This window comes from Xiphophorus couchianus, chromosome 11 (assembly GCF_001444195.1).
Source record: "Xiphophorus couchianus chromosome 11, X_couchianus-1.0, whole genome shotgun sequence".
NCBI lineage: Eukaryota > Metazoa > Chordata > Actinopteri > Cyprinodontiformes > Poeciliidae > Xiphophorus > Xiphophorus couchianus.
Genome location: NC_040238.1, coordinates 3,141,915 through 3,168,166, shown reverse-complemented (window position 1 = coordinate 3,168,166; position 26,252 = coordinate 3,141,915). Strand labels below are relative to the sequence as shown.

At 37.0% G+C, this 26,252-nt stretch overlaps 1 protein-coding gene across 2 annotated transcripts in view; it reads right to left on the bottom strand.

The window, feature by feature from the left end:
• Positions 1-23,908, bottom strand: part of LOC114153400 (glucocorticoid receptor) — a 66,604-nt gene extending 42,696 nt beyond the window's left edge. The window contains exons 1-2 of one of the 2 annotated variants that reach the window (XM_028031937.1): positions 23,407-23,908; positions 20,108-21,240 (exon numbers count right to left, since the gene is read on the bottom strand). In XM_028031937.1, coding sequence (XP_027887738.1) covers positions 20,108-21,231 — 1,124 coding nt within the window. In that variant the 5' untranslated portion in view covers positions 21,232-21,240; positions 23,407-23,908. The remainder of the gene's footprint in view (positions 1-20,107; positions 21,241-23,406) is intronic. The other variant, XM_028031938.1, reaches the window with a different exon arrangement.
• Between the last annotated feature and the right edge of the window lie 2,344 nt (positions 23,909-26,252).

Here is a 26,252-nt window from a genome sequence, read left to right as displayed (position 1 = left end):
TTAAATATACCTTAATGTGCCTTCCACAACGTCTAATCAATCATACTTGTATATCTTGTCTAATCGTCAGCCAAAAAAAGGAAAGAAAGGACAGAGCTCCATTGTCCTCTACAATTATTAGATGAGTGACAAGGGTGTGCAAAAGTCTTGAACTTAATTCATGTTGAGTTGCAGTATTATAATCTGATGTTAAAATAATTCCTGTAGTTCTCTAGCCGTGCAGTTTGGAGAATCATCTTGCTCACTGTGTGTTGTGATAAGCGTCCTCCTCCAGCCTTAAATGTCACAGTTTAAGCTGTCATAAACACCTTAAATATTGCTCACACTGCAGATATGAGCAAGTCATGATAAGATTTTTCTTTTCTCAAGTAATTTCCACACAAATTTAACTGACTTGAATACCATGTCTCTCATTTTTCCTTCATTGAAGAATGGCTAAATGAGATAGGATGTCTAAATTTTCCAAGGAAAGAGGAAACGATGATTACAAAAATGTTTCTCAAGAGCATAAGTGTCAGGTTTGCCACTAATAGCAATACTGATGATTTTGAGGAAAACAATCATTTCTCACAGTGATATTTTCATTTCACTACCTCACAAAATGAGTCACTGGAAAAAAGATCACATTGCTTTTTAAAACATCTTCACCTATAGTGTCACTATACCTACAAAAGGGTGTGCATCATTTATTGTGATAAATTTATCATAAGAATTTTCATTCATCATTGTCACAATAAATTGTTGACACAAGTTTACGGATTTTGTGTTGGTCATTTTCTTTCTTGTCCTTACCAAACTTAAAGCATTTTTAATCAAAACTGCTGTGTGTGCAGAGTCCCGCCCCAGCAGGCTGCAGTGGTATTTGTGTGTCTGTGCCTTTAATTTCAGCCAGAGTGGTCGGCTAGCTCTCTCTGTGCTAATCTTTCAAAACAAACATGGTGAAAAGCATCTGACTACTCTCCAATGAGCCCCATTATGAATGATTTTTAAAGATGGTTTAAAGTAGAGAAGTACTTCAAGGCGCCAATAAATAGAACTTTGTACTGTGAATGCACTGAGAGGCCAAGTTTTATTTCTGCTGTTTTTCCTGCACTGGACTGCTTGATGGCGTGCCTACTTGTGTTCATTTCCAGACATTGTACTATTCTAAATTAATTGTAATCAATAAATTTACTTATTTTTGGAGAATCTCAACTTCTACAAATGTAAGTTTGAGTAGAAAAGTTCTTTAATAAAACATGGCGTTAATTAGGACCAATCATTTAAAGTGACAGGCTCTTTTATTACACTATCTAAAAGGTGATTAAAATTATATTAATAGAAAATTCCATTTATTATGTGAGCTTCTTTTTTTACTAAGCTGGAGGAAAGCACTGGATATAATTCATAACTCATCCTAAACAAATTTTGTTTCATTTTGTGGTATGCAAAATGTTTGAAATACATCAACATTTTTGCAAAAAATTATGTTTTCCCAAATATTCAAAATTCATCAGATTAATTGAAAATGCAAAAATAATTGTTAGTGTCAGCCAGGTCTACTCTACACTCCTTCAACCTTGATCACCTCCTTCTTATTGACCAGTGTCACTAAAACAACCGAAGTTGACAGTCGCTGTTTTTTCAACTAATTTTCAACAACACATAAAATAATTAGAAATAAAATCATCATCATACAAACAATAGAAAGCAATTCAGTCTTACTGAATTTAAATATGGCATAATTCATTCTGTGCAACAAAAAAAGATGCAAGTATCTCATACTTTATTTTCTGGATTCAGAATGCTGATATTTTTTTTATTTTATTTTTTTAAATCAGAAAATGGCATGGTACTAAAATTGAACATATTCATGAACATAATATATCAAAACATAGTTTAGTCACTAGCGGCAATCTTTACTCGTTAAACTGCCACAGATCTACTGTGGGGGTGTTTGTTTAGATACTTTTCTTTCTTTTCTGTCTAAGGGCTAAATATATCTTAAGATATTCTTAACAAATCATCAGGTAAAACAAATAAAGCCCATTTCATTTTAAAAATAGAAGTCAAGAACAAATAAACAGCCTCTTCCCACCACCATTTCTCTTCCCAAGTGTGCAAGAAAAAGGCCCTGTTGAGAAAACATAAAGAAGCCTTTTAAGATCCCTTGCTTGGTTTTTCTGCTCAGGGCCATAAAATAAGGGTTCTAATGATTATATGAAATTCACCATTATGTTGCATTTCAGCAATGGAACAACCAGATTTTACACAGTCACAGAGGAAAGAAACGCCTGAAACTTCACAGCAGCAGAAAACAAGTCGTCTAAGTTAAATGCATCTTTTGAACTTCATTTTACCAATGGGAATAAAGTTTGACACAGGTTGCTTCAGGCGTTTAACTTAATTCACGAGGTCTCGAATTAAGACTATGAGGATTATGTGGTGTAAATATACACTGATGATTGATGGTTACCGCACAATCTTATCTTACAATTTATACTTGTTGCTTTAAAAATTAAACTTTAGCCCTAGCATTTGAAGTAAAAAAACAACTTATAGCCATCTTAATTTCTAAACTAACATATTACTCATCACAAATGTGTTCTAATAGACAAAAAGACGAGCCGGCGTACTCTGACAAACACCATTTGCAGCTCTGCTGCTGCGAGATGAGGATAGACAGACAGGAAAGACTGATGAATCAGTGGTGAGATAGCACTAAATACAAGAGAAAAGAAAGAGAGCAGATTGAGAAAAACAGGCAGAGTGTCAGCTGTAATTAAGAGCTGAAAGGCTGATGTGCCATGTAGTGAGGAGCAAAGTGTGGTGGAGAGGGAACGGCAGTCATTAGAGCAAACCCTCACGCCATCACAGTCAGAGTTTCGCTCACTTAAAGAGCAAAAGTAGAGTGAACTCAATGCAGCTGCATTAAGAACATTCACCATCCTACAACAAAAACAGACATTATGAAATCAAAGCAAGTTAAAGCCAGCTTGTGCTTTTCTAGGTGAAAGACACAAGCACAACAACTTATTGTTAAATGATAGAACAATGGTTCAGACAGTTAATGGTGTTATTTAAGGAATGCTGCAATTTGGTTTATTTACATTTTTTAAAGTAATAACTCTGGAAATATTTTTATTGAAATAAAGATATCATCTTAATTCCAATAAATGTTTGACCTTCGTCTACCAAAGCAACAATTTAATCATCTTATCAAAGCATTTCTTTTAAAAAAAGCTAAATTCACAGCTTCCTGCGGCTAATCGTGGAGCAAATTCCATACAGTCTCCTGATTGTTTATCTTGAATAAATATAACTGAGCAGCGCTTTAATAGTTTACCCAAAAACAATATGCATAATATTAAAAAGAAAAAAATCCTGTGGTAGCGGTGACACTGTTTAATCGTGTGACGACGATAAGTTGGAATCTCTCATCTTGTCTGTGACTTTTAGTGTATTGGGAGCCATCATCTGTCAGCTGCATCCACAGTAATACGACTCCTTCTGATAGGCTGAATGTATAATTGGCAAAACAAAGTGTGTATTCCTGACACCTGGAAAAACATTCAACAAACATGGCATTGCAAACAATGTTGAGATATTGTTACTGTGCACATTTATATTAAAACATTATATAATATTATAAAATATTAGCATAGGTAGAATAAAATTAGTTACATTACAATGTAAAGAAATTGTCAATGCACAATGTCAGTACCACAAATGTCTGTTTACACATTCATAAACCAGAGGCTAATTAAGTTTCCCACGTATGCTACATTTAACCTTTGCATGCAAATAACACACCGGGTTAATCAGACCGATTGTGAAATGTCTACATGCAAACATCCAATTTAGCTGAGGGCACTCGGGACGCTGAAGCACACAGATTGTTCGATACAGTGAGCACCTTGACAACTGAAGGAAAAATTCATATTTCCGTAATGCAAGCGTTATTGTTACAACTGTGTCAACAAAGACACAGTCACTGTTAATATAAAATAATCTACACAATGCCTTTGCTTTGTTAGATTTGGCTTATTTTAACATCACAGAAAATTCTGATTATGTCTTGACCTTGCAGGAAAACATTACAAACAGAAAGAATGCACAGGAATTTCTTCCTATTGTCCTCGTGTGTGGAGGGTCTACTGTCATGCCACTACAGAGAGGGCAAATATTTTTGCATCTCCCATACAATTTACAGGATATTGTTAATGTTTTACAGAGAATATTCAACACATAATTTTCTATTGGTTAGTTGAAACAAAAAGATCTAAAATCTTCGCAATTTTATCACTTGTGAAACATTGCCAGAAATGTTTCAAAGTCATCAACTGAAGTAACTGAAATGTAATCTATAATGTAGGGTACTACGTAAAAAATTTAATAAATTCAAAAACCTAGATATGTTTTTGTTTACTTTTTGAATCTATGTAAAGCACCTTGTGTTACACTAGTTTATTAGGAAAGTGCTGTAAAAATAAAGTTTTATAGAACGATTGATTTATTTATACTGCAAAGGAACTTTTGAAGTCCCATTCCTTTGCATCGAACCACTTCGACCAGTTTCTCACAGGCTGTCAGTAAAATACCTCTGGGTTTTTTCCACTCTGTCTGAAACTACCTTACTCTGCAAAAGAGACACGGAGAATGTTAACCCACTGACTGAACACAAACTGAAGGTGGAAAGTGGTCTCCACCATTTAGACATTGTAACTGGTTCTTAAAAGCTTGTAATTTGCTAATTAAAGTATTGGTTTACACAAGATCTTGTCATTGGATCTTTGTTTTTCCCCCCATCCATTCTGAGTTGCTAACTGCTCCATTTGTGGAAAACTTACTGTTTTCTTGCTTCATCTTTTTCTATAAGGTATTATGGCTTCCTCTGCATTTTCTGAGTGGAAATAGGTGACCCATATGAAACAAACAAGACGCTTGTCAGGAATTTAAAGCTAAGCAGTCCTGTTCAGCAGCTTGAGAAGAATAGCAACGTTAAATCAGGCTGGTTAAAGATATGAAAGCAAAGCACGCAAACTTTTACTCTGTAAAGAAACAGAGTAAAGTCTCATAAAAAGTAAAGTTTTGTTAAAACTTAAAGGATGTAAATAAAAAGACAGGGTGAAATGAAGTTTGGCTGAGAAGCTTTGGGAAGACTTAGAAAAGTCTGAGAAAGCTGCAGTCGGGTACAGACTTTGGCCCAGCTGGAATGGGGCCCATTTACAGTAAAGCTCCTCCTTACTCTCCCTTTCTCTGTATTCTGCACAGCTACAGCACTTACAGTCAAAGACTGAACAGGGGAGGTTTGTATGTGCAGGACATACATAAAAATAAAAAAATAAAATGTGTACATTTCCAGAGCTTCTGTTAGTGATACCACACAAATAACAAGAGTAATGTTGCGGTGGATTTGGTGACATGTCACTAAGCTCTAAAATAACTCATTTAAACCTGCCAGTCTGGTTCCATCAAAGAAGAGCTTAAAGGTGCTGTCAAAAGAACTAAACACAAATAAGATTATTGCCAGAGGTGGAGGAAAGCATAGACTAAAGCAAACAGTTTGAATAAAACAAAATACCTTCTATCCTTTTTAATGTGGGCTTTTCTACAAGAATCCACTTCCTAGACTATTTAAATTTCATCATTGTAGATTTTTTTCCCTCTAATACTATTCTTCAGGCCATGCTTCATTTCAAAGCTCAAGATCTTTTCAACCTTTTAATCATTGTGCCGACTCGGAATATGCCATCGGGGAATTCCTACAGTATATTCTTCAGTAAAAAGACTCATGTTTCACAGAATCTACTCCAAAAACATAAAACATAATTTAACTGCCTTCATTAAATTTCTGGAAAGAAAGTGTAGCTTTTCTCCTGCTCCTTAATTGCATAAACCATCCCGGACTAAGCTGTGAATCTCAATATGTAAAACATTTAGTTATTTTCTTCTGACTCATATTAACAAATATCTGCCATTCTTAAAGGCATGTTCTCCTGTCTTGGCATTTTGAAGAGCAGCGAGTAAAAGTTAGCCTGTTTGGCTCTGACCACATGGGAACATTTTGTTCTAAAATGAAACTTTTTAACAATCTGTGTCACATGTCCATCTGACATTTTAGAGGACCTTAAATATTTTTTAAGACGGGTTCCAGAGTAAAAATTTTCCTTTTGCATATTCATATGGGCAGCGAAAACTATTTTTCTATTTGGTAAGAACAAATATTTAAGCTATTAAATATTTGACATATGAATCCAACTTCTAACTCTAATCTATAACCCCAAACGTGACATACACAACAACAATGGTGGATGACACGTTCATCTTGTAATTTATTAATTTTATAATGTAATGCAGCATGTATTGAAAGCTTGGCTTGATCATCACTCCACACCAAAGACTCAACTTGCATTTTGTTGTGCGGCGTTCTTCTTCTCTTTTGTGTTTACCGCTAACTTCATGTGGGGGATTTGCGCTGTGTCCCATACTCCATGTTTAATGCCATCTACATGTAAAAATAGTGTTTTGCTGATAACATTTCTGAAAATGGCCCTGTGTGGATGCAGGTGTTTTTGAAACCGAGAACTTGTTTTAGAAACGGGTTGTCATTTGATGTGGATGAGGCCTCCGTCGCCTCATATTTACACAGATGGGAAGCAGGAGGCCATGTATTACTAAACGTTCCTGAAACCTGAAATCATCTTTAAAAAGTGAAATGTCAGGAAAATGCTCTCTTTAGATTTTTTTTTTCATGCATTCAACTGTGGCAACTACAGTTTTGTTAAAAACAATTTCTTAATGTGGAATTTTTTTAAATCTCTAAATCCAGACAAATTAAATGTTGGATTTTGTTTCATGAAACTACATAGATTTCAAATATTTGCCAGCTTTGCCAATACTTCTGAAAATGGCTGTAGTTAACAAAATAGTCATTTTGTGATTATTAAATCAATTAATCCCAAAGGAAAGACAGATGTCGAAGATATAGTAAATTCTTATGATAAAGAGTTAGAGGCATCAGCAAGGCCTAAACTAAATAGTTTCAGTTCTTAAAGTAGGAAACACACTACTTGGCAAACTTCACCCTGTGGAGAAAGAAGTTTGAAAAGTAAGCAGCTACAAGCTCTATCAATTCACCAGAAAAAGTTACTGATAGTGTGATAGACTGGTTCTAAAGAAATGTAGGCCACTCCTTTGAATTGAAAGCCAGTGAGTGATGTGAGGAGATGAGTGATGACCACAGCGATGCATGGCTTTTCCTGTTGCAGTGGGTTAGCACCACTTCAAAGGAGCTAAGAATACGTTTCACTTTTATTCAAACTGTTCACACAAAAATCTTTTTTTTTTTTTGCTCAGTCACAAATATGAAAAACTACAAGTTTATCATACTTTGTTCCTTTTAGTACAACTCAACACAGACCAGATGTGTTCTCCGTATCATATAAAATTAACATGTGAAAACGAGGAGGGAAGTGAGTGTAAATGACCCATACCATACTGCTGGAATAAAAGTCACTGAGACTTGGATTTATTGCTGAAAATAAGTGTGGCTGCCGAGCATGCTTAAAATTAAGTAGAAGCAGTGAAAGAAACTGTGTCTCCTGCTGAGAAAGGTCTGTGCTTTAACCTACTTGGACATAAACACCACTGTTTCAGTCTTGGCTTCGCTGCAGATTAAGAGGCACGTAAGGGCAATGAAATGTTGACAACTAGCAGAAGATCTATACTGCAGTTTGACATCTGGCTTAGGCAGACAAATGGAGAGAATGAAGGGAATGAACACAATGAAGCCAGTGACGTAGGCTTAAAGCGGCAAAGGAAGCCCTCAGACAGGAAGAGTGGAGGAATCGCAGAGAGAAAAGAGAGCAGGGAGGAAAAGGAGGAACTGAGAACTGATTGTTGGATGTAAAGCCCCAAACCTTTGTTAGTCTTTCTTTGTTTCAACAGAACAAAGCCATACTCTGAAAATGTTCACTTAAAGTAGAGACGTAATGTTGTTTTAGTGGATCTGATAAAAAAGAAAGTACACCCTCTTTAAGTGCTTCAGGTCTGTAGAGATACACACACAATCTGGTTTTTATCGAGGTCGGAAATTATTTAAATCAAACCTCAAGTTCACAAACCGACAGCCCACAAATTTCATTAATTAATTTATTTCAATGAACAAGAACCAAAGTAGTGTTTGTGGGAAAGTTAAAGATAGCCCAATAGAAAACCTGGGTAGAAATAAAATAAGTAATCTCTAGAATTTTAACAGAATCGCTTTGTTTTTATTGTAAAAACAAAAAAACAATGAAAATTGTACCTTAAGTGAATTTTATGTCTTAGGTGCATATACTGCAAACAAGCATTAATACTCGAGATTATAGAAAATCTGAAATTTTTCACATCAGATAACTATTTCAGAAATAATTCAGTATAATTTATATTCGAATGAAAAAGAAGAAAATTACAATTCGAACACCAATAACCAAGTATACGTACATGTCGCTGGTCTTATTTAGCCATAAATTTATGAAACTTCTGTGTTATAATCCATAAAAATATGTATCATTACCACAAGCACCATAAGCAGATCTTTAAAAGAAATGAAGCCTGGCCTTGGCTTTATCGTTAACAGAGCTAGAAATAGACAAGCTTCAGACATAGAGGAGCGTCTATTTTAAAGGGTGACAGAGTGCCAGTTGAGAGGTCAGCCCATGTTCCCACACCAATAAATAAAATGAAGTAGAAAAAGGGACAGAAGAATGTAGGCTATTAAAACAAGCTAAATGGAAATATATACATATATAAATATCACTACAAAGAATGAAAACCTTTCACAACATGTGCAATTGTTATCACTGTATCTTTATCTTGCACACACTAGCCAATCGTGAGTGACCAGGCGGGTTGAGCAGCTGCTGGCTTCGATTCCTGATAAAGTTTACGCCCTTTTTGTTTTGCTTCCACCAGTATTGACACCAACACATGGACCCGCATAACTCCACCTGTTTGGCCAAACCGAACAGGTTCAGGAGCTCAGGAAATGAGAGACATGGTTTAAAAAAAATGGCTGTAGATCTAAAAAGCTGCTTAGGCTATTTTAAACAAATACATCATCCTCTACAATTATTGGCATCTCTGATCAAGGAGAGGAAAATGTTTTAAAATAAATTCTTATGGAGACTGTGTGTCCCCCATAAAATGCCACTGTGCTGCAGTTCTCTAAAAGTGAGCATTGGAGATCTTTAGTCACCACTCCCTACCTTACCACTCTCCTTCACATAGCAAAAAAAACTTTCATCCAGCCTTGTTAGTCAAAGTCACAGTTGCTTTAGCTGTAGATATGGAAACATTAAGGATTATTGATAATTGTCTGCCGTTTCCTGCTGCACAACTTGCAGGGCATAAAGAGACACACAGGACAGACAACCATACAAATTCATACCGAAGGGCAATTTAGACTATAAAATCGATCAAACAGTCATGTTTCTGTAGTGTGGGAGGAAGCTGAGTACCCAGAGAAAACCCTTGCATGCATAAGGAGAATATGCAAACTCCATGGAGAAAGAGCTCATGTCAGGACTTGAATTCAGAAACATCTTGCTGCAAGACAACGGTGCTACAAACTGCAACACTTTCAGCAGCTCAAAAGACAAATTATCTTTTTAAAAATTTATTTTCTTAGGAAGTTCAAGTAAATTAAATTACAAAGATGGATCAGTTAGAGATACAGCAAACAACCAGAGTATTTAATGAATCAAATACTGATTCAATGAAGGCATTAGAACCAAAGATTACTAGTATTTCTGGTCTGTAAGGCTTATCACCCAGGAAAATGAATCATGTTTTTGTATCTAATAGATATCATGTATGCTTTGATGCATACAGTAAATGGGAATAATGCTCTAATGCATTAACTTTCAGTCAAATTCAGAACCACTATCTCTATCAAAGAACCTGCAGCACATTTATTCTCTTTTATGCTTTGAAAAGTCCTGAACATGAAAAAAACAAACAAACAAAAAAAAAAACAGAATAATCTCCCTAAAAAAGCCTGATGGACACATCTCTATTAAGTTCCATTTATTTTTTAGAGTACATTACAAGATCGTGGAACCAAATTAAACCAAAAGAATAATATAATCTTCATTTTTCTTTTGCTTTATAAGAGAACGTTGCAATGGAGGTCAGTTAATGTGTAGGCTGCTGTAATTTCTAAACAGATTTTTCTAAACCATGCACCATATGACTATACAAACAACAAAGAGGTATATCTACAGGAAAGACTTCTTTCTCGTCCTATAAACTGTAAGCAAATTCTGCTTTGAGTTTTTAACGGTTTTCCATTTCAGTTTCAGAAGCAATGCTGAGGTGGGCAGAGACAACCAGCCAGCAGGAGAAGAAGAAACGCTTTGTCAACCACAGTCATGAACAAATCTGAACTGAAATGCCATACATTACTTCAAAATTAGGCCACTGACACAATTTCTCTAAAACCAGCCAGTATGGATCATAAGATTACATAAAGTGCGAGACTGGCTGAGAGCTTCAGAGCCTGAATGTTTGTTCTCCACATGCACAGTTACCTTGCTTGGGTAAATCATTCACTCACTTATGGCACAAGGTCCTCTGTAATGTCTGGTAGTAGGCAATATTACACCTGATCTATTCTTTTCTCATGAAATAATAAAAATAAGCATTTTATTTAGAGAAGCACAAATTTCATTTACATGTGATAGCACAAAGTCGACACAGCCAACTTTTAAGCGAACATTTCACTTGTGCATCATCACACAGTTTGTCTGGAAGAGCAAATGCCACATATGTATCACTCAATGAAAAGCTCATAAGTGCTGAAAAAGTCATTAATTACATATGAGCAGCTAAACAAATAAAGTGACTAATAAACAGGTCGTTAGCCTGTTTATTCCTATAAAACATTTTAAATTTGTTATTTGACTTTAAACAACAGCCTTTGACAACTCAATTTTGGCATTATTGTGTATTACAATACAAATGAAGATAAATTTAGCTCCCTTTGAAATAAAAAAAAAGCTAAGGTCTTCTTTTGGACAGTAAAAGAGAGTGGTTTCTCTTAACTTGTTCCATAAAAAAGAAGAAAGACAGAAAATCAAAACAAAAAACAAGGTTCCTACAGTATTTTAGCTCCAAAATCATCTCACATTTAAACAGACATTCAAGCTTCAATGCAACTCCCAGCTATTTACACCTGCAGGAAATGGTCTCCAGGTTTCACAAGCTTGCACAAAGATAAATAAAAAGAACAATGGCTCTGAGCCTAAAAGGACTGGTTAAGTTGCTCTCACTTCAACAGGTGGCAGGTTGACGTTCAAGGGGCCTGAACCCGTGACCCCCTGCTGACAGTCTCCTTGGTAACTCTGTCATCCTGCTCACACCGATCATGTGTCAAGAAAACTCCCTAACTCTTGTTTGTAGAACAGCAGGGGCAGGAAAAGAAAGCCCATAATCCTGATCCAGACCACACTCTTTCTCACATGCTGTTGGGATACACTTCTTAGTAAGTGCTGAAATCTCCACAAAATTCTATTCCGGCACAATGAGTCAGATTTAATTATGCAGAAAATCATACTGTCACACTTTAATACACTGGGTTTAAAACTAAATAAATAAATAAAAATCAAAAGTGCTAGCTCAGTTAGCGGGAATAAAACCCTTTTTAAATCTGCTCCTCCTGCTGCTGGACAACAAACAGCTGAACTCTGAACTTTGGCTGTCAAACCCAGACACACCCAGATGAGTTTTCCTTTAGTTCAACGTGAAACACTGCGAGAGCAAGCAATGTGTGTAGAGAAAACATTTTTTTTCCGCCTTTAGTCTCACAGGTTTCTCGCCAAGCCGGACACACAGCCTCAAAGTTGACTGCCCAAAAAGCCGAGCACATCAGAGAACACATACAGTTTTAAATAAATAAAACAGTTTGCCAACTTGCCTTAAGAGCAAAACTGTATTCAAAGGAAAGTAGAAAGCATTGCTAGGAAAACTTTTCTTCCTTTTTGCTTTCAGCAAATTCCCTCACTTGACTCATGATCACCAAAGCAAGTTTAATCACGTTGGAGAATTTATTAGACTTGTGATGATGCACAGTTATTATGAACGTCTGTTAGTCTTGCCACAACATCTCTCAGGCAGCATCATTATAGGGATGGAATTCCTCAACGTTCTTGATGGTTTCTAATCTGAATGAAGCTAATGCAAAAAAAAAAAGCTACTTACGTAAGTAGGGACAATAAATTAAAGGCTGGGAAATTATAGCTTTAAGGAATAAAGAATTTTTGTATTTTTTTCACAATGTTGCCATTCCATTATCTAAGAACAAAAAAAAAGGATTTTCATTCTGATGTAGTACCAGAGATGCAAATGATCCAAGAATTGGATCGAAACTGATTTCATTCCTGAACCACACACCAAGTCTTAGGCCTCCAATGCATGTGCCACGGATCTGTGTTGTTGCACAAGGTTCAGTTTATAGAAAAATAAATGTTGCACACTTGCATAATAAAACAAATATTGAAAATGAATGAATGAATTTGTCTGATTGGCCAAATTACATCAACTGTAACTGTTATTGTAGCCTGTTGTCAGTAAAAGATTTTCTGCTGCAGAGTAAGCACTCTGCTGCTCAGCATGGCTTTTATAAGAGGCATTTTAGTATTGAGGTGGAAAATATACAAGAAAGCTTTTAAAGGGAATCTGCTATAAAAAAAACTGTCTCCACACATTTTTGTAGGTTTTACTGCATCTAGAAACAGTTCAAGAGCCTAAAGACACTCCACTCTGACAGTTTTTGGCAACAACTTAATGTTTTTTTTTATGTCTGGAAAATGAGCCGTTTCAAAAGCCTCTTGATTAATAAGTCATAATTGGCTGATCCTGAACCATCACCTTGCAACCCAAGTGTAACTCGAGAAATGTTGAGATGGTTTTACCTCTGTATGAGCTGTACAATAGTTGGTGGAAAAAACTAGTGTTTTGTTGTTTATTCCAATAAACAAGTGTCCATTCACATTCTTCCAGTCAGAGAACAGGTTAATTTTACTTTTTAATGGCAATGATCCAGTCATTATGGCAATGAAAGTTGCAGTTTGTGGAAAAATCACTTCACCAAGGATTCAATTGAAAACAACCAGCAGAATTTAGCAGCAGACTGCCACAAAAGGAAAGTTCTGTCAAACCTGCAGTTTTAAACCCTCCCAAAAATATATATTTCTATATATTATGAGTAATATAGAAATATTACAACTAAGGGTAGACCATATGTGTGGAACAGAGAAGGTGACATGGCATGGGATTCAATGAGCAGGTGAAAAACCTGTGAATACCTCAGTTACGAAACTGCACAGAGAAACATACAAAAATCAATGTGTCTTAGTGTCTTTTAAATTAAACCATATTAGATAACAGATCACCGTATAGTCCTGAAGACAATTTGAAACTCAGTCCTGTTCAGGCTGACAGATGAAAGGAAATGGATGAACAATTGGATAGAGGACCATGACAAATGTGAAACAAATTTAGATTTAAAGACCCAGATCTCTAATGATCATGTAAAAATGCTCCATAACTATCACTGAGGTTCAAATGTCCTAAACCTTTGCTCTTTTTGAGCCCCAAATGCTATAAAATGCTATTTGGTAGAGGGGGATTCAGCTCAGAGTCTATGGTGTAAGAATTTGAAGTGGTGTGGGGGACGCAACTTCCACTAACACCTCCACAAAACCAGTTTCCTGTGGAAAACCCTGAGAAAGTCACATGTACAAACCTCTAAAAACTTTTTTAGACTGTCTTGTAAAACGTATTAGCAGGGGTGTCTCTTTTCATGATTTAAGAGTCTTCCAATTCGAAAACTAGCTTGTCTGTACCAAGCACTGCATTTTCTGAAAATATGGGATCTGATGCAATCTTGCACAGTTTTAAATAGTAATATTTATAGCATATGAAAGCCAGCATAACCCATTGACTGTGAATGTGCCCTCATAGCATTCTTACTACTTTTATCAATCTGCCATGGTAAGGAGGGTGAGGGGACATTAGACCGAACCACTACAGCCTTTAGACTCCCCACTTCCTGTTTCCTGATTAACTCGTTGCCAAACACAACAAGCTCAATCGTGTTTATGAAATACAGTGAGGGAGTGAGGTCGGGGCTATATTTATGCTCACTCCAGACATATCCAATCACAGTTTAGCAGGCTGCATATTTTTATTTTTTCACATCAACCCAACCATGGTAGAAGAGGTCACAAACACCTGCCTCAATTATCGAATTATATGGAGGTAATACAGGAACATTTGTGTCATATATCCAATTCTTTAATATAATGATTTGCTATATGACATAGAAGAGGGCAGATATAAATCCATAGTAAATACATCTTACAGCAATGAAAACAATGCTAAAGGTTCATATATAATTTTCAAAGTTTAAAAAACAGGAATCATAATCAGAATGTTGTTCAAAGCAGATAAGTAAATTTAAAACACTTTTTTTAAAACAAAAAGAGGCTGAATCCATAATTTGTACTCCTTAATAACAGTGCAAATCACTTAGTTCCAAAAATGTACTGAATAATTCAAAATGTTTGCGGTTTTGTATTTCTGGAAATAATAAAAAAGGCTCACTCTGTCCTGTATAAGAGGTCAAATCCATCATGTGGCCTATTAGACAGACCTTGAAATGCACACAAGACCCAACATAGGCGTAAACAAGCCAGCAGGCACCACAGCAACCTTAAAAAAAGCAACAGCTTGGCTGCTTAGAGGCCTCAACCTCCTTTGGCTCCATGACCTGTGACCCCCAACCAAAGCCTGCTTCAAAGACTTAACTCAAACAGGGGAGGGGAAGGTAGGGCAGGGTGACATACACAGGGAGAAGATATGCAAAAAGGTATAAAAAACAAAAGGCAACACATTTTGTGATAACTATCTATGAATAAATTTACATTAAATATATTTAAGCTACCATTCAAGTATGAAGTTAAAATATAATTTCCTGCAATATAAAATATTCCACTTCACTTCACAGAAAGCCATTTAAACATCAAATGCACAGCTAAGAAAGCTCTGAAAAAGAAATTCCTCCATACTGAACAATCATTATTATTCACATAAATTAAACCAAACAAAGAAATTACGTACGAAAAAGGCAGAAGTGGATATGTGAAGGACTGAAAAAGGACTGGAGACTTAATGTAAAGCAAAAGAACAATTTAAAAAGTGAGATATAGTAAAAGAAAAGATATCAAGTGGGGTAGCCTAACGGGTAACAAGGGATATCCGTAAACAGGAACTCAAACAACGTGGATTAACATTGGCATAATCTTAACAAATTACAAATCCAGGAAAATGAGTTAACAGAGACAACACTGACCTAGTTTTGTCAGCATGGATTCATCTACCTTTTATCTGCTGTACCTGAGATAAAATGACCATATATCGATATAAAAAAATTAATTACACAAAAACAAATATTATCATAACATCATACAATGGTAAGATAATTAACAACTAATCAGGTTGGTTTGTTGATTTTTAAAAACAAAAGTTATGTGTGAATAAATACCAGCCTAATCGAAAGACTATTGTTACATTTGGGCTCACGACAATATATGAGCTCTTACAACACGGTGTAAGAGCTGTGTTGTATGACTTCCAGTAACAAGATGACATCTCAGTAGCTTGCAGACTATACAAGCAGTAACATGTCAAAATATGCAGCCTGAGATGCTTCAAGTCAGACCCACAACCAAAGCGAGCAACAAGCTCTGAATGCAGACAAAAAACAATTATAAAATCAGAGGAACATGTCCCTTCATCGCTCAGACTGAGATGCTTTCTACTTATGCTTAGATGGAAACAATATAAGTGTGTACTGCACATTTTAATTTCCTATAAAAGACTGCTTATCAGGGATACAATTGGTGCAATCATACTTTGATTTCCATATATGCATGCACATTTAAACTAAACAGTGTTACATAAAGATTTAGAGCAACAAGGCACCAGCAGAAAAACATGCAGAGCAAATTTGCAGAACCTGTTTAGAAACTTTTTCAGTGCTAAGTTTAAAGCAACACGGCAAGAATATTTCATCTGTACTGAATTAAATCCTTAATGAACTGTCACTCAAAGGTCGTCTGGGGATATTAGGAATCAAATGTCGCTGTGTAACATAAGGCTAATATATTGCTGTTCCTATTTGGATTGGTCTAATTCTATTGTCAGTAATGTATGTTATTACTGCATAATTGAAATTGTGCAGTAATAGAAACGGGAATAGCCCTGTTTTCCAATCCAGTGGATATGACTTAAGTGTCATTTTTGTAATGTGAACAGATCAGGAATTGTTTTAGTTGCATGAGCAGCTAGATGAGGAGAAATGTGAAAAGTCTAATAAATACATCTCACACATCTATTTACAAGCACAAAAATAGGAAAAAAAGTGTTTGAGGGACTGGAAGATGTTAAGAAGAAAAACATAATTACTCCTTAAAGTGTAATTTATGTATCTTAGGTTTTACTACTACACACGTTACTACATAACTTCTCAAATCAAACATATTTTGAACTTTTATTTTTACATCTTCCTCAACCCAAAAAAAGTCACATCTGGATAATAACATGTTGATATTCAAGTCAAATGGATTTAATATCCATCCATCCATCCATCCATTTTCTGTTCACCCTTGTCCCTAATGGGGTTGGGAGGGTTGCTGGTGCCCATCTCCAGCTACGTCCCGGGCGAGAGGCGGGGTACACCCTGGACAGGTCGCCAGTCTGTCGCAGGGCAATGGATTTAATAGAGGAAAACAATTTATGTAAAATGTTAAAAACATCTGCAACAAAAGCACTAGCCAGCACAGTTCTCAGAAGGGTTCGCATCATAAGCGAAGAAAAAAAATTAAAAATAGTTGACAGTTTATAGACCAAGAGGCACCCTCGCACTATTGTACACGTGGCCTTTCAGTACACACACACACGCGCACACACACACGCGCACACACGCCAACCAGTCAAAGTCCTGTTAAGGCACTCAATGATGTAAAAAGCACAGCTACAGGGAAGAGTTAAACACTAGTCTAAATATTTTTGAATTAGTAATGGATAAACACTTAACACCAAAGTCATGGGAATAATAATGATAATGGCAAGCAGTAAGGTTTACTTTCATTTGACATAATATATTAAAATATGTAAAGCTGTTTTTTAATTAACTAAGGCTTATGTTTAGTTAAATGAATCTGTTTTTACAGGGTGGGCCTCAAGTTTCCATACATAGGAGAATGTAAAATGTATAGTTCTTTTAAATTTCAGATACCCAAGAAGATGCGTTTGACAAAAGAACAAAGAATTTAAATTTTACTGATGGCTGGATTGGGAAGCAGTCACATTGTTGCATGAAACTTTAACAGAAAATCTGGAAGGAGTATTACACACGACACTGTGGCAAAACTTATTTGCAAGTTTCAGAAAACTGGAAATTATGCAGATCAACCACAAAGTGGTCCAAGACGTGCAGCGATTACACAGAGTCCCACAAAAATAAAAACGGTTGTCCAATATAAAATGTTTATTTTTCCTATGTATGGAAACTTATGGCCTACCCTGTACTTGGAAAACAAACTAAAGATAATTTTATGTCCTATGTTTCAAATTCAAATTCAGGTTGCTAGTCTTCTAGACATAAAGATTTCTCACTCTTCTGTTTTTACTCTCACTTTGAGATGAATCTGGTGTTTTTCATTTATCACATTTATGTCATGTGATGTTATTTATTGCAGCATTTAACATCAATCCACTAGTTCAAACAATTGCCGTTTTGGTAAATTACAGTTATACAGATATATAAAGGTTTTAAAAGATTAGTATCACCACTTTCATAAGTGTTTGCAATGACAGGCCAGAGTGTGCAGGTGTGTTTGGTGTTTTCTCAGGTTGTATGGAGTGTTTAGAACAATGGAACACTGCACCTGCCACACTAACGGAGGCACACTGCCAGTCAGCTGGCAGAAGGAAAGCTTAAACACATTTGTATCACTTGCAAGAACTAAACTAATTTGTCTGAAAATATTTCTGTCTATAAATGACCTGGCTAGTGCCTTTCACCCCTTTTTATTAAATATGGTTTATGCAAGCTAAATAATCATTTTCATAACTTTTATATAACTAGCATGATAGCATTAGAGAACAAAATATAACAGTCAGTTTAAGTTTCAACTAAATATTGAAACCTTCCTTTAAGTAAAGTTTTGATAAATATGCCTTTTCCCATGATTAGGGAGCTGGTAGTGTATCAGGTCTCAAGAATGTTTTGAATAGTCTTGAAATACAATAATCAGAATCTAGTTTGTGCATACAAACAAGGTCGTTGACTTCAGCTCCACATTGCTCTCAATGAAGACATCATAAACGCAAAAATATAATAAAACAGGTCAGGAAGTAATTTTTTCTGACTGTAAATGTTTATATAGACATTGCAATGTTGAATGTCTGGAAACGTATCCCAGTTGAAGGGGGATTATTAACAAAATTCTCGAGACTTTTTAACTTGAAAACTTTCCATGGAATTTAAGAAGAATTTAAAGGAATTTATGAGCATAAACCTGGAAACTTGAATGCTGGCCCTTAACTATTGTTTTCCATTTATCTGAAATTGTGTCACAGGGTAGAAGGTCCAGGAGGGAATCCCAGACATATTTTCCCCATTGACATCCTCCAGCAAATTCTAGGCATTCTCAAGGGGTTTAGAGGCCAAACAGGATTTATACTCCCTCCAGCGAGTTCTGGATCTTCCCCAAGGTCTTGTACTTGGAAAACCTCAAAATTCTGATCATATGCCAAAACTACCTTAACTAACTCCTTTTGATCTTTATATACATGCATTCGATGCACAATTATTGCACAGTAAGAATCTCATCCCAAGTTGGTATCATAACTGAAATGTATTACCGTGTACAAAAATTGTTTATGAAAACCTAAAGTGAAGTTAGATCAAAGATTTTTAGAAATTGTACCATCCACACATTTAAAAACAATGCAGATCTCCAACTTAATTTTGGCTGAGTAACAAGCCTTTTTTAGAGCACCATGTCTTTTTATATCCCGTGTATGAAAGATTTTTTTTGCATTGTGAGGCTTCTGCCTTGCACATCATTGACAAGTATGCATCAAAGGGACACAGTATGATATATACAAAGCATGCTGTTACACCTGTGATCAGGAAGTTAGACACACCATATTAGTCTGACAGTGAAGCGCCAGCAGAAGTTGAGTCCTTTGTTCATCTACCACTTACTTACAAACGAGGCTGTAGTGATTCACCCAGCATTAATCAAACAACATCTAGTTATCTACACTCTTCAACTCGAACACACAAGAGGCTCATGAAGCCTGAAAAATTTATCTCTCTATTTTTTTAATGTTCTACTTCGAAGCTCATCAAGTTATCAGATGGTACTTTCAAGGCTGAAAGTGAGGTGTGCCTAACAGACATCTCTCACTGAGCCGCATGCTCTCAGCTTTCTCACATTTCTCATTTCATTTGTTTTTAAGCTCCACCATGATGCATTTTCACAAATGTGCTGAAAACACACCTTGATAGTAAGACCCTTCCACTCGGACAGTTTCACGGAATTATAAAATCTTTAGAATAAAAAAATACTCAACAAAGCCTCTTTAAAGAGTAATGTCTCTTTGACTGAACATTCAACATTTTTTTCTCTAGCCACCTTCTAATCTGGCAACACTTCAACTAGTTTTCCAACCATGTCTGACCTCTAAAGGAAAAAGGTCTTAAAGTTCAACTTTGGCATTCCTAAAATGTGACACAATGGGGATAAATCAGAAGAATGTGTGTCTAGCTAGGTCTGCCCATTGGGAGGTGATAAGTGCCAGATGCCCTGCACCCCAGGAGTGATAGGACTTCTCTTGCTAAAGAATGTTACAGACTGAAGCGAAAGCTGGAAAACGCACTAAACTGAGTGCATTTAGAAAAATCAAAACTTCTTGGTGCTCATAAATGCAAATTCAAACCACTCGACGGAACACAGATAAAGCAAAGGTAGGGAAATGAAGTCAGGTGGAATAATAATTCAATTCATACCTTGTAAAGCTGACAGGAAAATTCCCCAAAGCTGCAGCAGATTGAAGGCCATCACTGGTGCTCTGAATCCCAGAGGCTTCTCCATACCTCTTCCCGCTTATCCAGCTCTCCCCGACTCCTGGCAAGTTTGAGTATGTGCCAAAAGGCTTCTGGTCTTGCAAGCCCGCTGTCTCAGGATTGCCTCTGTAGTGGTACCCAGTTCCCGTGGCAAGACCCATGGCAGACGGTATGGTTCCCACCCCATGCAGAGGGTTCATGCCACTCTGCAGACACTGGGACTGGCAGTAACTAGCACCGTCCTGCTTCTCCTGTTTGACCACACCAGGGGTACGGATGTGGATGAAATCGGGATCCTTCTCCACCTTGATGACAACACTGGAAAGCATTCCCGGTGGCTGCTGCTGTTGAAGCTGATGTTGCTGTACCAGCTGCTGCTGCTCTGTGCCGTTCAAACCAATACAGTTGGCCCCATTACCTAACAGGGACTTTTCACCACCGCTGCTGCTCTCCTGGAGGATGGTATCCAAATGTGCCACCTCTGAATCCAACTCAAAAGCACTGATTTCTGGCAGAGAGTTCGGAAGGTCCAGGTCTTGCCAGATATCTGCATCATCAATTAGCTGAGAAGTGCTCCCATCCAGACTGCAAGAACCAACACCTGCTTGTCCACCATAAGTTCCTAATTCCTTATCCAGAGAGAAAATCCCCTCCTGCTTAATTTGCTGAGGGAACAGGTCAGGCAAAGGGAGGTTCCCCAGGACTGAGGTTTCTGATGTGTTAATGACAGAGGTGGACGTCTGGTCGAGATCAGAAGTACTCTGGTTCAACAAAGACAAACTGTCCCCATAGCTGAATATATCCTGTTCTTGTTTGTGCATTCTGCTCATTTTACCCTCCTTATCTGACTCAAAGAGGCCTCCAAGTTCCCCCTGGTCTTTAGTTCCCCCTTGTCCATTCGGTGCCACTGTGCTCTGGTTCACAGACCCGGGACTGGGCAGATGCATTGTGGGTTGAAGCAGTAAACCAGATGTGCTGACTGAATCTCTGCCTACTTCAGGTCTGATCCCTGCAAATGTAAGGTTGTCGTTCCGATTACCGTTGTGCTTTGGTCCACCCTGATCCATCTTGTCATTCTGCAAACAAAATTATCAATAAACAGATGAGTCACAAGGAAATGAAAATAAATGTGATATTAATGAGTGCAATGACATCTGCAGTAGAAAAACTCATGAGAGTATTGATCATTTATAGATACAGGTGTCAACAAAGTTCAAAAGTGTCACATTACAGTTCAATAGTGCAAACTACTCTACTGTATGGGTGTTCTTTTATCCATTTTATTTTTGAAAACCAAACCAATATTATAGCACTGAAAATGTATCCACAACCTTTTACGGAGCAGAAATTACTAAAATGTGCATGTCATATGTTTGAACGGTGTCCACTTCTCTGGCTTAAGAGTAAAGACATGCCCAGGCACAAACTTGCTTTTCAAGTGAAACCGCTGACGGTCCCGCTTACAGAATGCATGTGTGCAACAGCATGCATCTGTTGGAAGAGACTAACCCACTCAGGGGCCGCTGGGCATTTGCTGAAGGCCTTAGCGAGTGTCTAGCTCTGTTGGCAAACACAGGCAGTCGAGTACAAACTGTTTAAGGTGGCGAATCAAGAAGTAGAAATAGCACAAAGGTAAAGGCAAACATTTCTCATTCAATATTATAATAAATTTATCTGGACGTTTTATCTCCTGAAAAGCAGTCTTGCTACCAACTGGGGGAAAGGTAGTGACCATCCATATAAATTTACTTGTTAACCTATACTTGTTTAACACCTATGCCACTTTTTCTTCTTCATTTTGTGCACATTTTGAATGTCTTTCCCTCTCTCCTTACCTTTCTGATTCAGGACAACTGCCTACCAAAGTGTCTGACACTCAGACATTCAGTTTCAATACCTTTGTTGAATACTGTAATGGCACTATCAATTGTAACTAAGACACAATTTTATCACTCTTTTCTTATTTTCCTCATCATCATGACATCCTCACAACTCTTTGTTAACTTAAGCATTTAGTTAACGGGAGTGAAAGTCCACCAAAGTGGCCAAATATATTATTATTTGCATGTCAGGTAAAGTATTTTTTTCCCCAAAGAACATCCAGATAGACATTTGCTATTACTATATTGCACACATTAATTTTGCAAATTGACATATTGTGCAGTTCTAATAACTAGAGTACCAACTAGTTTAAAACAGATCAGTATGTCTGAATTGATTGGAGTCTGATTGGTTTTGTTTACCCCAATGCAGACAGTTCAGTTCACAGCATGAAGCTGTGCTGAGCCCAATCTGTACCACCACTGAGCTAAAAACAGGAATAAATTGTACGTGACCCAACCTAAATTAAAAAAAGAACTTTTTCCATATGGAAATTATTGCTTTATTGCTATGGGACACAATGAGAGTAGCTCTTCAGTATAGTTTTTTTTTTTAAAGGAAAAAATAGAAAAGTTGGAATTTGAGGCAAATAAAGGCTCACAAAAAAACATGCTAAAAATATATAAATTTAAAAAAACATGGCATTTTCCGAAAAAAATGTAAGTACATTAGAAAAATCAGGTTTAACAAATAAGCACATAAAATCCAAAAACTGATTTTAAAGAACTAACAAAAAAGGGATATAGGGAGAATAAAATAAAAAAATATATATATTATATAAAGCAATACACATAAGTAAACATGGAGATGGCGCTTTTGGAAAATAAAAGTTAGTCAATTTAAAGTTAATAAATTATTTAAATCAAAAATATAATAATAATAATAATAATAATAATTAAAAACAGTATTTGACGGGGTGGCAATGGCTCACGGAAAACCTCTGCTTTAAAAAGTTCGAGGTTTCCTGACTTCCCATACTGTACTTTTCCACCGAGCCGGACAAGCATTTTATGATTAGTGCAACCTGTTGGCTCTGAAGGAAACTGCACTCGATCATTCGCCTTAAGAAGGAGCAAAACAAACATCCAAAGCTGTTGTTATCATGTTTATTGGGAACTCCATAATAAGACAGATTTAGCCCGCTTTGGTAGCGTGAGGCTCCCTCCACCCCCGCCTCTCTGTTTCTAACTGTGCCACTCGGTGCTCGGCTGTCAGCGCGCTTGTCACGCACCACCGTGGACGCTCCTCGTCGGCCTACTCGACGGGAACCACAATGTTTTTACCCACCCCCACTACGGCTGCAAGACAACAAAAACAAAAAAACAAGAAAAAAAGTAGTTGCACCTGAAAGTAGACCTTACCTGAAGTGAGAGAAAACTCCCTCGATTAGGTCATCTCCTGTCAGAGCAAGTTGTTTCAGAAATAAACACACACGAGAAATAACGCGGCGTCCACCGGATCACGCTGTAGAATAAACCCCACTTCTTATCGCGCTGATGATTCGTGCTGAAATAGCAGCAGAGTGAGTAGCGACGTCTCTGTCCGTGTGACAGGGAAACATTCCCCGCGATATTTCTTACTCAAGACCCAACACCGTCGCTGTGCGCCGCTTCTTGGATCCGTCGGCAACTTTTAATGCGCCTCGTCAGCAGCAGGGGGACGTAGAGGGGAGGAAGAGAAATAAAAGTCAGTCGCTCCCGATCTTCAGGATTAATCCATAAAGAATCGACAACATCTGCAGTGCAACGATCACCCCTATGCGCCGTGAACAAGCTGTGAGTACATTAAAGTTATATAATAGAGCCGCGGTGCTGTGGCCCGCTCAGCTGCAAACTCAGACAGGGCGATCTGTTAGAGAAGCGGCGACAAAGCCACCTAAAACGTTAGCTGCGTTTCCGTTTTGGTGTTTCAAAATAAAGGGCGAGCAAGAACGTCAGCTTTAGACTGTCTGTTAAACACTTTATCCACACTTGTAAATGTATCGTTAATCCCAGCTGTCACACATTTAAACCAGATATCACAGCTGTCTTCACGTGTTTATGTTTGTTCACTCCAGTCACATCGTGATTCTTTTACTTTGAAGGAAAAGCGCGCTACCTTGACTCCAGTGGAAAGCCTGTTGGGGACAACTTAACCGCTCTGTGAGTTTGGCACTTGGCGGTTAACGCCCCTTTTACCCACTGAAACTCCGTCTGCTGCGGAATCTGTCAGTGTCACCTCTAACCTGCGAGCATTTCATCTAGGAAGCCGAACCCATGTTCGGTGCTCCTCTAGTCGAACCGAGCGTCGTATCTGGGGGTCTAATTAGGGTCAGGGTATCAACTGAGACGGGGGGATTCAGTTGCCTTTGGATGAGATCATGCAGATACTGTATTTCCTGTTTCTCAGTTTTGCTTTTCTCAAGCATATGAGGAAAGCTCAAGTCAGGGAGAAAGTCTAAAATATCACACTGTCTGTAATTTCGCTTCCGATGCGAGACGTGAAATATTTTTAACAATTGTGATTACAGTGATTTTTGGAGATTTTCTGCAGCAACAACCAAATATGACATAATAGTTCCTGAAAATGCTATTTAAGTACATTTAAAGTTACCATGTCTGCATTTGGCGGTTTTTTACACAGAAACAGATCATTGTTTACCCAGGTAATGCTGCAGGCGGTGCGACAGCCTTTATATTCCTGTGTGGAATATAAAGGAATAAACCAGAACTTGTGAGATATTTCCAATCAAAGTAATTGTCTGATTTAAAAGTAAAATGATGTAAAACAAAATATACAAGTGATGTGAACACTAGGCAGCTACTCTGACTCTGATGCATATCCTGTTCTCAGTACATGTTTCCAATATAAAGATCAACTCTTCATTTCCCATGTAACCAACAATTGTCTTCTGTGTAAGTAACTACACAATGCAAACATGACAATGCTGTGGTCTCAAACTTCATTTCTCAAGGGCCAGTGCTTTGCAGCCTTTATATGAATTTCAGACCCAACTTACCTGAATCATATGAGTGACCTCAACATGCAGTCAAAATTCGACAGAATCCTGCTAATAACCAAATTACTTGTTTCAGGTATGTTGAGGCAGAAACACATCTAAAGGTTTCAGCAACTGAAGTTGGAGACCCCATGGTTCAAATGTTGATACTTAAAGTCACTTTTGCATAACTGACAGTGGAGTTGTTTAAGATAGCATTTGAAAATGGTATAAGTGCACTTTGGTCTTTGCCTGTCTCAGACTTGCTCCTGCCTTGTGGCATAACTAATCTGGATTTATGCAAAGTTATGATACCAATAAAGCAATCAACTACAGTAAGATATCAACTGCTTATCCACCTATCACTTTTTGACAAACATTTTCGAAGCTTAATCATCTCTTCTGCATTTCTATCTGATTGAACTAATTGATAAACAGTGTTTGTAAAGAACTTTGAACTGTCTGGACTGAAATCCTTTCTTAATGCGCCAGATGACCTTTCAGTTAAAGTTGTGAATTAGTTATTACATGCTTAATTTCCTGTAACCTACTAGTGCAGCTTAATTTTTTTTTTTGCTTGAGTAGAGCGGGCAGGGTCAAAGGGTAGGATACCAGCAAGCTCCATTCTGGAAACCTGAAGCCCTTTCTCTACAGCTATACAGGGAAACTCCCTACATAGATAATCAGCTGACAGATATTGTTTCTTACTGAAGGCATCTTCTTTGAAAACATAAATTACTTGGCTAAGACAGGTAAGGGAGCCACTCCACAATATTGGTAATATATACTAATCCACATTAAGTTGCTTATTTTCCAATCAGATATATTGTATTGCTGGCATTGTTGTGAAAACAGTTTTTAATAGTGAGTTTCAATTTGTCTTATATACAATGGCTTGCAAAATTATTCATACCTTTAAACGTTTTGACATTCTGTTAAATTACAACCACAAATTGTAATAGTTTAACACAAAGTAAAACATAACTGTGAAGTGGGATGAAAAATATATATGGTTTCCTTGATTATTTATGAAACAAATGTGAAAAATGTGACATGCCTGTGTATTTATGCTCCTATATCTCTAAATAAAATCCATTGCCTCAGTAACTGGCCATTAATTCATTTATTTATGTTGTGCTATTTCATAACAAAAGTCATCTCAAGGTACTTTACAAAAACATCTAATTTGTATACAGAAACACATATTTAATTCAGTCACACAGATTCAAA